General features: G+C 30.2%; 1 protein-coding gene across 1 annotated transcript in view; it reads right to left on the bottom strand.

Moving 5' to 3' along the window:
• The window catches only part of LOC124419462, a 35,198-nt gene that overhangs the window by 1,912 nt on the left and 16,843 nt on the right, over positions 1-16,443 (bottom strand). The window contains exons 3-5 of the mRNA XM_046949073.1: positions 3,532-3,748; positions 1,650-3,470; positions 1,326-1,336 (exon numbers count right to left, since the gene is read on the bottom strand). Of these exons, the coding sequence (XP_046805029.1) occupies positions 1,326-1,336; positions 1,650-3,470; positions 3,532-3,748 (2,049 nt within the window). The remainder of the gene's footprint in view (positions 1-1,325; positions 1,337-1,649; positions 3,471-3,531; positions 3,749-16,443) is intronic.

Here is a 16,443-nt window from a genome sequence, read left to right as displayed (position 1 = left end):
ATTTGCTCATTTATACTTTTATATTAAGGATTTTATTCATAGTTTTGTATATAGTTTTGTAATAAAATACTTGTATAATAATAGTTTTCTAATGTTTTTGAATAGAAAAACCCTAAGATTTAAATAGCTTAAATATGTTAAAAATGCAAAATTTATAGAACATCACAAACACTATTTTGTTTTATATTTTAACAGCTCCCTAAAATATGCTTTAGCTATTTAATAATTTCCTTTGCTGTATGTGTGTTACAGTGATCCTTGTATGGGAATTAAGAGCACTTATGTATGATCGTTAAAAATCTGTATATTAAAGTAATATTTGTGCAAAATTGTGTATGGATAGCATTATTTGGAAATGAGTTATATGGGTTTAAGTGTATTTCTTGAGAGTACTTTGTACTGGAAGTTGTGGACCGATATGAGAAAATTTTACACTTTTTTGTACAAAAAAGTAATATAATAGTGTAGAGTAGATTTTTATGGAATTCTGTTGCACAGTTTTTGTGAAAATTAAAAAATGCGTAAATTTGTCGGTGTTACTTTAAATTTTGATTCATTACTTTTTCCGATGTAATCCGATTTTGCCCATTTTCAATAATAAACTACCTAGGGCAATAGTGAACATTTTATTAATTTACTTAGCTTAGTTTTTACTTGAGAGTGTTAAACACAGACAGTCAGACGTTTATAGCTAAATCGACTCAGAATTTGAAAAGGACCCAGAATATTTTGTATGGTGTTACACACGAAATGACAAAGTTATATATACCCTTTATCACTACTGATGGTGATGATTCATATAAACACAAGACATATTCAAATCGAATTTTATCTCGATAATTTTATAATTCAATGAAATGTATGCGTTTTTGTGATTTACGAAAGTGGACCTTATATGAGAGCCATGACTAATTAAAAAGCGATTCGGAAAGAAGTTCGTAGAATGGTTCATATAAAATCGAAACATTTTTGTATCGAATTTTATTACAATAGCTTCATTAATCAATGAAATATGTGCGTTTAAGTAAATTTCAGAAATGGACCTTTTATAAGTGCTATGACGAATAACGATCCGATCCGAATTTTATTCCGATAACTGCAGCATTCAATGAAATATATGCGTTCAAGTGATTTACGGATTTGTATAAGAACCATGACCAATTATGGACCGATTCGGAACAAATTTGTAGGGTGATTTCGAGGTAGTTTTAATCATAACTGACAGACGGACATATCTAAATTGACTCAGAATTTCATATATACAACTATGTTGGATGAATATTTCCTGGTGTTGCACACTGAAGGACGAACTTGTATCTAGAAACCTCTATCACTACTGATGGTAGCATTGTTTTAAATATTTTGGAGAATAGTGGCCCCAGATTATGAATTTCAACCACTGCGTGATTGTTAAGTATACATTAAAATGGGTGTAGTTCTGATATTTTTGTAATATTCTAATATAGTATAAAAATTTCATAAATCGGAAAGAGATCAATTTTATAAAAATATATTTGTAAATTTTTTTATAGTTTTATTTAACATTTTTTAATTTGATGTTCAAAAATAACACCATTTTTACAAACATTTTTCCTTTTTTTTTAATAATTTAACATATCACAAAATCTCACATTGTCACACAAATATTTTAATCACATGTATTTATAAATTCAAAAGAATGACCCAAAATTGTATCTCTTTGTTCCATAGTATTCACAGAATTCAAAACAAAAAATGTCAAAAAATTATCAAAGAATTTTTTCTTCTTCGCCGCTTGAAATGCCGTTTCATTGGTGTAAAGACAACCTAAACACTGACCCGTCTGTGTAATAGAGACATTAATGTAGTACAAATTATTTGATTCCAAAAATACAGCTAAAGCAATATTTTTACTTTTTATATTGCCAATAATTCTCCAAATTGCTTTGCATAAGTTTCCTGTTATTATAGGCCATTCCAAACTTGAAACTGAAATATTATTGATTTGAGAACTTTCTTTAGCATTAGATAATAGATTGGATAATACTTCTTTACCAGCTGAATAGCTAGTTTTAGGGCTATACGATTTTCTTATAGATTGATTATCTCCGCGTTCAGATATTTGCTTATTATTGCTTTGTTTATGTTGTTTAAATAATGGAATCGAACTCAGTTGTATTGATTCGTTAACAAATCGTTTTTTAGGTTTTGGACTTGTACTTTGTATAGAATTATCTGAAGACGTGCTACAATCAGTACAATCATATTTCTCACTTTCAAATCTTGAAGATCTCTTGTTATGATTGTGTCGTTTTGATCCTTGTGTTGCAGAAGAATATATTTGATCGGTGTAGGCATTTCTATATAATTGACAGCGTTGGCAAAAGCAAACATTAGTTTGAGAATATTCAAAACCTTCTAAACTCTGATAATTGGGTCTTCCATAATATGGATCATGTTCAGTTTGTTCAGTTTCAGTGGGTAAATAATACGATTTCTGATATACAACACAATTACAATTTTGTTCCAAATTCTTAGATGGATAAAAATATTCGTCCGCACAGTCATAGAATGACAGATCCATTTCTTGTTGATTATTTTGTTGAGAACATTGTGCCATCTCCTGATGTATACTTTCCAATTCAATATTTTGCAATTTTAAACAATTTAATTTTAAATCTGTTAAGAGAGCACTAACTTCATTAAACTGTCTGGAAAGAACATTAAATTTAGCTAGATCATCTAATGGTATTAGTTCATTCTGAAGATCTTTAAGATCATGACGCAAATGCTCTATTTGTTTTTCTAATTCCTCAATCCGTTTACAAGTTTCTTTGTCGTCAGGTAATATGCAAAATAATTCGGATGCTAGTTCAGCATCGGTTGAATTTATATCAAGCAAATCGCACTGACTGTGTTTTTTATTAACATTTCCACAAATTGGAATCAAATCTTTTACTTGACATTTTTTAGAGGAAGATAACAAGATTGTTTTTTCTGAAATTGGTATCACTTCGTCAAGTACATTTGTAATAAAGGATGCTGTTATCAATTCTTTAGCAGATGTACTCTTTAGTTCAGATTCCAAATTGCGATTTGTTGGATTATTTGTAGCCAAAGTCGTTACTCCTTCAAAAGTAATTCGTTGATTTATTCCAAGATTTAGTTCAGCTTCCAAATTGTGCTTCGTTGCATTATTTTTAGCCAAAGTCGTTTCTGCTGCGAAAGCAGTTGGCTGATTTATTTCAAGATTTTCATTAATATCTTCCTTATTTATAATTTCTTCTACTTCATTGTGCACACTTGCTTCTGTAGTTTCATCAGTGTTATTATCTGTGTAAGTTTTACTTTCTTTTTCTGACCCTTTGATATTTTCATTTTTAGTTTTTGTAGTTGTATTAGGAGACTCTATCTGACCTAAATCTTCTTCCCTGTTTTCCCATGTGTCTTCCCTATCTATAGGATTATTTTCAGCTTCATCTGTTAATCGCCTTAAAGGAAATTTTTAACTTATTACTAAAGTTTTGTTTAAGAATTTCTTTTCAAACTTACCCATTATCATTTGTAGAATTGAATTCATTTACACTATTTGGCTTTTTCTTATTACTTCCTCGGTTAACCAAACTCCAGCCTCCTTCTAGGCGATAAATGTTCGTTATAGGTTGTATGGACTTTAATTCACAATTTTCAGTTTCTATAGATGATGTGCTTTTCTCGGATTGTTCGTCTATTTTTTCCAATGCCGGTGTTCTTAGAACAAAATTTGTATCTGTAATTTAATGAAGTATAACAAAGGTAATTGAATGGAGTTATAAGAAATTCTTAAAAATATATTTTTTTGCTAACAGTCAGATGAAAAATAACCCGATATTTGGATGTGAAAAATAAAACACATTCTTTTAATGACACGCTTAAATTTCATTGGTTTTTCAACAAACCGTGATGTACTTCAAATATGTTATTTGTAATGACTTTTTTCTCCATTTTCTCACTTTTAACTGGGGTTTCATTTGTAAGGAAATATTTGGTTAATAAAAGTTAATAATATGTAATCGCATTTTTAGATGTAATTAAGATGTAGTTTGTAAAGTATGATAGCAATTATTTTTGCAGGGCAGGAAAATACAGACGTATGCCCGTAATTTCAACAAATATGTAAATATCTGTGCATAGTTACCTTTGATGTAAAAATATTTGGTAATTTTAATCCATATATACTGATATGAAATACATGTCAATTTACACCTTTGGTAAAATTAACTACTAGTTAGTTTACACTGTAGATATCTAGTTGTTAAAATTAAAACAATTAGTACTATTGTTTTTTTCGATTAAAATTGATTGCTAATTTCCAAAAAAAGAAATGAAATTATATTTTTTGCGTTGCCGTTTTCTAATTTAAATTTTTTTATACGTAATTTTTTCTTATAGAACAGGTTGAGATTTGATTTTTCTAGACGGTCCTAGTATATAGAGTCAATCAGAGAATCATTACATCAAAACAAGTAGGAAAAAATAGTCGGGCATTATATGGTCGGCCTATAATACCCTACACCATGAGTGTATTTTTAAATTTTTTATTTTTTATAAAGAAACTTTTATATTGAATATTCCAAAATATTTAAACAATTTATTGATAAAAAACTAAAACTTCTAAATGAGGCTTTATACAGGTCAAATATGGGCCGTCCTCTATAAATTTGGGAAAAGGATATATTTTTAAATAATAGTTAGGTTTGTTGACTTTCATTGCGATATAAATGGTTACAAGTCAATTTTAGACGTTTAAGACTTTTTTGAAGGGGGTTTGTATGGGAGCTAGGGTCAAATAATTGCCGATGCTTACGAAAATATGCAGTCTCATTTATACTTATATAAAACTTATTTGTGCCAATTTTTAGAGAGATAGTAGAATATTTGAAATTATGGCATAACAAGTACAAATCGGGAGGTACGGTTGTATGGGGGCTAGGTGAAATAATGGACCGATTTCAACCATTCTCAATAGTCCCTGTGCAAGAAAACAAGCTTGGTCCAAATTTCATCAAAATATCTTGAAAATTGCGGCCTGTACCTTGCACACAAGGTTTACATGGACAGCCAGCCAGTCGGACAGACGGACGGACGGACGGACATGTCTTAATAGACTCAAAAAATGATTCTGAATCGATCGGTATACTTTAAGGTGGGTATTGGACCAATATTTTTGTATGTTACAAACGTCAGCACAAACGTATAATACCCTCCCCACTATAGTATTGTAGGGTATAAATAGGCTAAAGATCAGCTTTTATAGCAACGTTAAAATTAGTTTTTAAGATCACTATGGTAATGAATTTTAACCTCTACCGGCACTTAGTTTCCACGTATCTAAGATAATCATTTGAGTTTACTTTCAATACCTTCTCGAAATATTGGGTGGTTATCAATGTATGTGAATAAACTTCTGGCCCTTTTCTGACTTTACTGACATTTTTTAAATTTTTGATAACATTCGAGTCTTTTGCACAATTAAAATTATAATTTTTGCGCTGGTTTTCTAATCAGAAATGATATATTCGTCGGGAGAAAATGGCGCACTACCCTCGATTTTTCTAAATGAGTTTTTTTATAAGCCGCACTTCTAATCATTTCCGACTCAATTTTGTATCTATTTTGAGTCATTTGTAAGTCGAAATATGGTTTGATAGTAATTTTCGAATCATATTTTGGTCACTTTGAGCTTTTCTGAGTTATTATTTTTCATTAGTCACCGAAGATCATTAATCATAAAAAATTATTTTAATTTTAGAATAATGCAATTTCAATTTCCTTGACAGAAAATCGAATTAAATGATAACAGAATCTCAAATAATTATACATTTAATATTATGAACAAAATGTGAATTATATTAACTTATTTAAGGCTACATACATTTTTTGCAACTTTTCTAATAGAGTCTTTTTTGAATCCTTTTTCGAATCATTTTGGAATCTTTTTTGAGTCATTTTTTAGAACTTCTTGCTTGAAATATATTTAAATGTTAAAAGTAACACTTTAAGCAACAGCATGATCAATTTCCGATTGCTATACATTTTATTGCTTTTACATAAAATCAGTTTTCAATCATATCATTTTTTAGCGCGCAACTTATTGATCACTTTTCAATCATCAAAATAGTAAAAAAACAGTTTAATGATTAATTATTAAACAATATTTCAAATGCTAGCTGAGTTCTTTCCTCTCATAAATATGTTCATTATGAATATAATCTAATATGACATCGAATTAAATTTTATAAGTATATTTATATAAATAATGAATGTTCTTAATAGATGAACTACATCATCTTAAAGCAAATATATGTTCCAGGGAACGCGTGAAGTATTACTGCAATGTTTTAAATTGGTCCGATAGATGACTTCGAAGTTTCACCAAAATTTTTTAACTTTAGAAGCAAACATTTCTTTACACGGAGAAAAGTTCAGGCCAATATTAGAGCCCGGTTTAGCAACATCCCAGCAAAAAATAAACTTCCAAAGAAGCGAAAAGAAGGTAGAATTTACTCCATGGAAGTATTGAAAAAGTCCTGAAGAAGTGATGACTTTAACACAGGCTTGTCTTGGGAGGGATTTTCTTTTTATTTGATTCCAAATTCTTTTCATCTGAAGTCATTCTCAGGAAGTAGTGTATAAATTCTAAACAAACTTCGATTCTTTTCGCTTCTTTGTAAGTCAACAAACATCACGTTCATAGAAGGTAAACAAATTCACTTAGTGCTACTTTCGAAGTGGTGATATATGTTATTCTTTTGCAAGTACTTCGTTTTATTTTTGCTAGGGTATTTATAAACACGATATTAAAAAAAACATAAATTTTTATAAACCTTTTAAAGGTTTCTGCATATATTTTCAATTTTATTCTTATACTACTACTAATACAATTTTTTATTGTCAGACAATTTCTTAAATACTAAATTAAATTTCATCCATTAAATGCTAGTTTCTAATTATTTGCAATGTATCGCGTTTAAGTTCCACCACAGTAACGGGTTTGGCGCACAAACTCTGATGATCCACGGGGGGCAAAGCAAACTTTGTCGTTGACTGTAAGACCATTGACTATATTAGGGCAAAGGTTTAAACATTACTAAATATAAAAAACTAACATATTGTGATAGAAATTATTCTCAATTATTACTTACACATGTTGCGAGAGGAAATTTAGATGTTAAACAAGACTCTTTGAGTTTACGTAATTCAGTGTCTAGTTCATTACGATCCCTTGTTTTGCGTAGAATTATTGCCTGGTAGACAGTATCATTTTCTGACAAATATACTACAAGATTAGGGTAAAGGTTTGTTGATCTCCAAACAGTGGCAGCCACATGTACAATGGTATAGATGACATTAGAAGGTCCATTGCTGTATTGTACTAATAGCCAGGGAGTCATTTCAATATCTTTGTTGTCATTTGGATCGTTGAAAGCCTTAAGAGTAAATAATTTTAATATTAAATATATGATTTTGTTTTAATTAAAAAGTCAAAAATTTACCCCATCAAAACATCTTGATTTTAGAACATCTAACTCTTTCTGCATTAAATCATCGGAATCATTGACATGTAACACAGTGGCCATTCTTTGTATTTTACCATCTCGTATTAGAACTTCTTTTATATTTGAATTTTCAAAATTATCTGTTGGCCAAACAACTTCCTTTTGATGGACAATGGCGTGTACCATAGTGCCGGCACCTTTGTTATACTGAACTAGAAAACGTTTCGATAAACTTAAATTTTTCATGGCATCTTCATTACTCTTGGACAAATTTTTGAATTGTTGTTCGACGAAGTAACGATCATCGGAGGCCAATTTTACTCTGCCCTCTATAATAGCATGGTTCCAGTTAAAACGCACTTTACGATTGATGTACATATATGTTGAATCACTGTCTATTATATCTATCGAATGTATAACACCATATATAATTCGTCCATTGATTTTGCCACCATTCGATTGACCTTCGTCCATTTCTATGAGAAACCAGGACATGCGGCAGATTTCTTGAGAATTTGATTTCGCCTTAGAGGACATTTCTTATTTTATTTTTTTGCACTCGCGATTTGATCACTTTCACTGTCAATTTAAAACTGTACAGTTTAGACACTCATTTCGCAACTTATATACTCCGCGGAGTATAGGATTTCTCCTGCGCCGAGGATTAATATTTTACCTGCTTATTCACTTAAAATGCTTAACGTAAAAATGTAAAAGTTTTATGAGGGTATTTTATGACACTTCTTGGAATACAAAATTTAGTTGACAATTGGTTTTTACTTAAGCAACAAGTCAATTGGTTTTCTGTAACATCTGTTGGCAAATTTGTTTAGTATTGGAAATTTTTATAAAATACCAACCGGATAGTATAATGATAAGTAAATATCGGGTATTTCCCAAATTGTGGCTAAAAATTTAAGCATTGGATATTGTGTTCCCTAAACGTAAGTATTGTTTAAATCACTCAGAGTTTCAAATAAAAGATAGCCTTTATCTTAAGTAATTTATAATAAGCAAAAAATCTGTAATATATGTATGTGTTAGTTGAAGTCGATAAAGTATTTCATGTGTGGTTAGGTAGTTTTTTGTTTATGTGCCTGAACATTCAGCGAATTTGCAAAATAAGTTTTTTGTTTGTCTCAGGGAAAAAATGAGGAACTGTTGGTGTACCTGGAATTACAAAAGTAACCTTTGTTGATCCAATTGATCCAAAATATTAATATGTATATGTAGGTGGATACCTCAAAACTGATATTTTTAAACGGCTGATCGGCTAAACGGAAGTCGAAGAAAAAAGTTGCCATAGTGATTTCCAAGTTTAAGTTTTAACAAGAAAGAGCGTTATATTCGGATGTGTCGAATCTTATATACCCACCATCAAATTATTGCCAAAAAGGAATGATGCCTTAGGAATAAACATTAATATTTAATGATCTATACTTTCGTATAGATTAACATTTATTAGAACAATTATGGCGCGATCCTCGTAGAATGTTGTAGAACTTGTTTATGTCGAATTTCATAGATGTACTCGTATTTTAAGGTCATATACCAGTTATGAGCGTTAAAGTAATTTTCGAGGGGACCTTTTGTGGGAAGTAGGCGAAATCAAAGACCGATAATGCCCATTTAAAAAAAACTGCATCAAAATTTCAGCTCGCTAGCTATTTCAATTTTGACTCTTTTTCCAATAGACAGACTTACAAACAAATGGACATGGCAACATTGTCTTCGAATTTAATAAAAACCCAGAATACTTATATTTACTTAACTGGACCCAAGGATATGGGGGTAGGTGAAATCTTATACCGATATTTCGAATTTTGAATAGCAAACAAACTGAAATAATATCGTATTTTTAACAGACAGGCGGACGGACATGATTAGAGCGTCTAAGAATTTAATAAGGACACAGTTATATATAATTTTATGAATATTTCGATGTGTTATATCATTTTTTGATGGTGGGTATAAAAATGTTGGTTGTATGCTCAACTGTAAGTATACTAAAAACACACAGAAAAGGGCATATCTGTTTGATATAATAATTTATAAAATCATAAACGCAGATTTTTGCAATGATCCTTGTTTGATAAAAGCCTCACTCGACCAATGTTTCTTTCTTGGATAAGTTTTTCATTGAAATTATTAAAGAAAAAATAGGCTGTCTAATATAATCACAATTGTGTGTTGGCTAATAAAATTTACCTGTATAGGATAGTGTCTTATTATGAGTAACATTACCATTTGTGTAATAGTTTATTGTAAGAATTAAAATTAATTGTAGTAGGTACTAATTGAAATGTTATTATTTTATCTTTTGAAAATATTTATAAAAATGTTTTTATTTTCTTTAATAATTACTTTCAACAACAAAGACTAAAAACAAAATAATAAAAATAAAATAAACCGATCATAATCGACATTAAAGTATTTCTTATTTGACTCCAAATAATGTTTCGATACACTGTGGGGCAGAATGGAATTTATTATACCCCCACTACGATCAGTGGTGATAAAGGGTTTATATAATTTTGTAATTTCGTGTGTAACACCCATAACTTAAGAACTTGGAACTTATGAAATTATGAGTCGAATTAGCTATTCCGTCTGTCTGTTTAAAACATTCTCACGTCAACAGGAGGCAACAAAAATTAAGAAAACTTGCACCATCCATGATTTCCCTTTGCATAATGATGTTTAGATAAAAGGAAGAATCCATATAAAAACGGACAGAAAATAGCAATTTTCGGATTTTAATAAAATATACAATACATATTAAGATTTGAAAGTGTTATTCAAATCAATGAATTTTTGATCGTAATCCCATTCCAGACCAAAATTATACGCTTTAAAATTTTAAAAATACTTATGTTTAAATTGTCTAGAACGGTATAGATATAATGTCTTGTAAATAGAAAATTTACAAGTCAATTTTTACAGTGTATAATTCAATGTCAAATAGCCTAGTGTTTAAAATTATAAAAATTCATGGCACGAGGATACATAAAGCCTCTTCTCCATTCTATGGAATTTTTATGAGACTCGTGCAGTTAAGAATTTATTAACCAAAACTTAATTTAAAGCAATTATAAAAAATTAAACAAACAGAAAAAATACACAGTTGAATCAATTTCAATTTATATGGAAAATGTTATTTATCTTTTTAAACTGCAGGACCAATTAGAATAAAATGTACAAGTAAATTCCCAGCAAAAATTTTCATTACCTAGTAATCTAGAAAGTAATATTGGAAACTAATTACTTTTGGAGTGAATAACTAATTATTTTTGTCCGACGAGGTTCAAATAATATGTACCTACCTTAAACAAATTAATAAATGGTTACTAATTTGATTACAAAAACTTTGCGAAATAACTAGTTACAAATAAACCTACAAATATTTTATGTGATAGCTAGTTATTTTGGGCCCTTTGTATGTAGAAAACAAAAAATAAAAAATTCCTCTTCAGGGATTTGAACCCAGGCATTCAGTTGTTTTCTATGTTTCTCACTCCAGCCACTTACTCGATGCTCCATTAACATGTTGCTTTTTGTAATTTTGAGAACGGCTTTTTACAAAAATATATAAATGAATGTCATTAAAAAAATAAACAGTATCCAGCAGGGCTCAACCCACGAACCCCCTGTTTGTTATATGAACGACCTAAACAATTGATCCATAACAAATCCAAATTGTTTTGTTCTTAACCAGTAATAACCTATTCAGCTAAATGAAATAATGTGAATGATAATGAACACTCATTACCAAGTAATATATGAAATTACCAAAAATTTATTATTGGTTAGGTTATTGAAAACGTTGGGTTGGGTTATTGAAAACGATTTAGAATTACTGAAAATTTACTTTGTTATCACCCTGTTAAAATACAAGGTGAGGTACGTGGTGTTAAATGAAAGCACTTCGATTATAAAAATATATTAAAAAGGAACGGTTTGGCTGAAGTTGAATTTTCCTTATAGTTATAAATAAAATTGAATAATTATTTCAGTTTAACCCCCTTATTAATAAATAGTATTTTATTTTATAAAATGTTTATAAAACAAAATTTTCATACGAAATTTTATTTATAAATCATTTATAGAATAAATATTTGTTTATGAATATGGGAATAATTGCTTAACTTTTATTTAAATTATATCCCTTAAACCCTTAAATTTAATTAGTATTATAATATGGATCTAGCTTTACTGTATTGTATAGATTGCGAAAAGTTTATGATCAGTTATATTTTATCTCATTTATAGAAAATATATTAGAATAATTTTTGAAGTCGAAGAGTTCACTTCTACCACGCTGTTTTTCACCTTTTATTTGAATATTGTTATGACAAAATATACATTCGTAAGGTCTGATCTTCCTAAATAGTTTTCATGCGCATTTAATTTAAATCGGATCAGTAGTTTATGAGATACAATGTAATTTACTATATAAATTTTAACTGATACTAATGTGTATTTTTTCTGTTTGTTTAATTTCTCATACGAATTTATATAAAAAACTTGCTTAAAATTACGTTTTGGTTAATAACTCCTAAACTACACGAGTCTCCATCGAAAAAATTTCACTAGAATGGAGTAGAGAATTTAGAAAATTTTGAATTATTAAAATTTTTACCTATTTGAAATTGAATTAAACATTATGAAAATTTTTTGCATTGCGAAAGTAGAATATTCTATTTATACAGAATCATTTTTGATTCGATTTAGCTATGTCCGTTCGTTCGTACATGTAAACATTATAATAAAACTACAGGTCGCAATTTTGAATTAGTTAAATCAAATTTGATACATAATCTTCTATTGTCCCAAGAACGAAGCCTATTGGAAATAGTTATCATCGGTTCATTATTTCACCTAGCCCCCATACAACTGAACTACAGGTCGCAATTTTGGAGATAATTATGATATCGTAGACGAAGCCTGTTAAAAATGGTTTACATCGGTACATGTAAACAAATGAACCCGCCGAATAGGGCTTTTAAGTTCATAATTATGTTTAATATACTCACATCTCGACAAAAAGCGGCAAAATCCAAGTTCTATACCAGACTTGATGACCCTCACGAATTCCAAAATAATAGGTTCTCATATGACCCTAGCCCATAAAAAAGCCCACATCAAAATTTTACTTAAATGTCCACAATTTTACTCAACAATAAATAGCTTAAGTATGTATATCTGAGGCAAGGTACAATTCAACTTAAATGCTTTATTATGGCAACTAAATCACGTCACATGGTTGGTCTCGCCCGATTATAATTTCTTACTTGTTTATTATAAATGGGTTTGACTATATACATATATGATTTTGTTCTACACAAATTGATAACGCAACTAGTTAAATACGGTTAAAGCGGTTTTAAGGCTGGACCTAGTATGGCCAATTAAAGACCAATCGTAAAAGATTCTTTAAGCTAAATTTCTGTGCATAAAAGTTATATTTCAGTAAAATTTTGTATTTATATCGTATTTTAGTAACATGTAATGTGTGTTTAAGTGATTTTCTGAAGGGAACCTTCTGTTTGACCGACTAAACGCATGTTATATACCCACCATCAAATCATTCATGTTTATGTAGAATTTTACTAATATACACACATTTTTGAGTCAGTAATAAGTCTTAATGTCATTTTCAGAAGGGGATCTTGGTAAGGGGTAGCACAAATAATTGGCCTATCCTTATAAAAAAAAAGAGATTTAAGTTCTCATTTAACATGTTTATGTTGCATTTCACCGCTATTGATATAATTATACCCTACACCACTATAGTGGGGAGGGTATTATACGTTTGTGCTGATGTTTGTAACATACAAAAATATTGGTCCAATACCCACCTTAAAGTATACCGATCGATTCAGAATCATTTTTTGAGTCGATTAAGACATGTCCGTCCGTCCGTCCGTCTGTCCGGTTGGCTGTCCATGTAAACCTTGTGCGCAAGGTACAGGCCGCAATTTTCAAGATAATTTGATGAAATTTGGACCAAGCATGTTTTTTGGCACAAAGACGAAGCCTATTGAAAATGGCTGAAATCGGTCCATTATTTCACCTAGCCCCCATACAACCGTACCTCCCGATTTGAACTTCTTATGCTACAATTACGTCAAATACTCTGCTATCTCTCTAAAAATTGGCACAAATAAGTTTTATATAAGTATAAATGATACTGCAGATTTTCGTAAGGATCGGCCTATATTTGACCCTAGCCCCCATACAAACCCCCCTTCAAAAAATGACTTAAACGTCTAAAATTGACTTGTAACCATTTGTATCGCAATGAAACTCAACAAAACTAACTGTTATTTAGAAATATATCCTTTTCCTAAATTTACCGAGGATCGGCCCATATTTGACCTATATAAAGCCTCATTTAGAAATTTTAGTTTTTTATCAATAAATGGCTTAAATATTTTGGAATTATGGTAATATTCAACATAAAAGTTTCTTTACAAAAAATAAAAATTTTATAAAAGTAAAAATTGTAAAAATATACTCATGGTGTAGGGTATCATATGGTCGGCCATGCCCGACTATACTTTCCTACTTGTTCTTAGCTATAAAGTTATTTTTTGAAGGGGGCCTTATAATAGGGCTAGGCGAAAACGTGAACCGATATTCTCATTTTTAATAAGGATCGATCCTTAAAAAATTTTATAGGGAAATTTTGGATCGCACGAAACTTGTTTATGTAGAATTTTGTAGTAATAAGCGATGAATTCATTGTCTAAAGGGGACCTAATTTGGGGGTTAGACAATAATGGACCCATCCTTATTAATTTTAAGAAACTGATTTAAAACTTTTGTATATCGAATATTATTGTTATATATATGTTTCTTAAGGTAGATATGAGCATTAAAGTCGTTTTCTGAAAGGGACCTTATAGGTGGGATAGAGTCAATTATAGACCAATCCTTATAAAATTCCCGTAAAACATATTTGTGCCGAATTTCACTGCTATTGATGCTTCTCTTAGCCATTTATGGGCGATAAAGTAATTTTCTGAAGGGGACTTTATATGGGGGGTAGGGTCAATTATGGACCAATCCTTATAGAATTCTACGAACAGATTTATGTTCCCATAAAACATGTTTGTGCCGAATTTCACCGCTACTGATGCTTCTCTTAGCCAGTTATGAACGATAAAGTAATTTTATGAAGCGGACTTTGTATGGGGGGTAGGGTCAATTATGATCCGATCCTTTCAAAATTCTACGAAGAGATTTACGTTCCCATAAAACATGTTTGTGCCGAATTTCACCGCTATTGATGCATCTCTTAGCCAGTTATGAACGATAAAGTAATTTTCTGAAGGGGACTTTATTTAAGGTTAGGGTCAATTATGCACCGATCCTTTTGAAATTCTACGAAAAGATATATGTCCCCATAAAACATGTTTGTGCCAAATTGCACCGCTATTGATGATTGTCTTAGCCAGTTATAAGCAATGAAGTAATTTTTGAAGGGGACTTTGTATGGGGGGTAGGGTCAATTATGAACCGATCCTTATAAAATTGTACGAAGAGATTTATGTTTCCGTAAAACATGTTTGTGCCGAATTTCACTGCTATTGATGCTTCTCTTAGCTAGTTATGGGCGATAAAGTAATTTTCTGAAGGGGACTTTATATGGGGGGTAGGGTCAATTAAGGACCGATCCTTATAAAATTCTACGGAGAGATTTATGTCCTTATAGATCATGTTTGTGCCGAATTACACCGCTATTGATGCTTTCGTTAGTCAGTTATTGGCGATAATGTTATTTTCTAAAGGGGGCCTTATACGGGGGCTAGGCGAAATCGTGGACCGATATTGCCCATTTCCAATACCAAACAAACTGCGTCAACTATAAGTAATTGTGCAAAATTTCAGCTCACTAGTTACTTCCATGTGGACTCTATCGTGTTTTCAACAGACAGACAGACGGACATGGATAGATCGTCTTAGAATCTAATAAGGACCCAGAATATATATACTTTTATGGGTCTTAGATGAATATTTCAATGTGTTACAAACGGAATGACAAAAACAATATACCCCCATCTTTTTTGATGGTGGGTATAAAAATATTGAGCACTGCAATCAATTATCAATTGAAAAATATATTTAAAAATTAATTACGGTTAAGGGAACTAAATTCGATGTTCGTAACCGATTAAGAGGTAATAATAGTTGACGTATACAAAAATTAATAAAATAAAATGAATTTATAAATAAAAAAAATCGAATAACGCTTGAGGATTACTTTATGCGAAAAAATAAGATTAAAAAGGTAATGTTTAATATATGTTATATCTTAAAATCTATTTTGCGTTATTTTTTCATTAGTGTTAATAATTTTGCAGCCGCGGAAAGGCGTGATAGGTAGTACCTTATAGACATGTTGGAAAGGATGAAGAACAAAATCCCTGGCACATAAACATAGCGTTTACCACCAAATCATCAAAACTAAAGGGTAAAAGAAGTATTTTTATTTAAATAAGTTTTGCACGTTTATATAAATTCATATATTTTGTAAATATTTTAAATAAAATTAAACACATTTTAAAATACACAAAATCCATAAATTGGTATTTAATAAATAATATTTCAGTTGCATATACCAATAATTTCAATCCACATTACCGAATAACAAAAAACAAGTAAGAGTGTTATATTCGGCCATGCCGAATCTTATATACCCACCATCAAATCATTCATGTTTATGTAGAATTTTACTGATGTACTCACATTTTTGGGTCAGTAATAAGTCTTAAAGTCATTTTCAGAAGAGGACCTTGGTAAGGTCAATTATAGATCCATTTTCATTAAATATATGAAAATGATTTTATTTCCTATAAAACTTTTTTATGTCGAATTTTATTGCTTTATATATATGTTATGAGCAGATATGAGCATAAATTAA

Source organism: Lucilia cuprina, chromosome 2 (assembly GCF_022045245.1).
Source record: "Lucilia cuprina isolate Lc7/37 chromosome 2, ASM2204524v1, whole genome shotgun sequence".
Lineage (NCBI taxonomy): Eukaryota > Metazoa > Arthropoda > Insecta > Diptera > Calliphoridae > Lucilia > Lucilia cuprina.
This window is presented reverse-complemented; position numbering and strand designations above follow the sequence as displayed.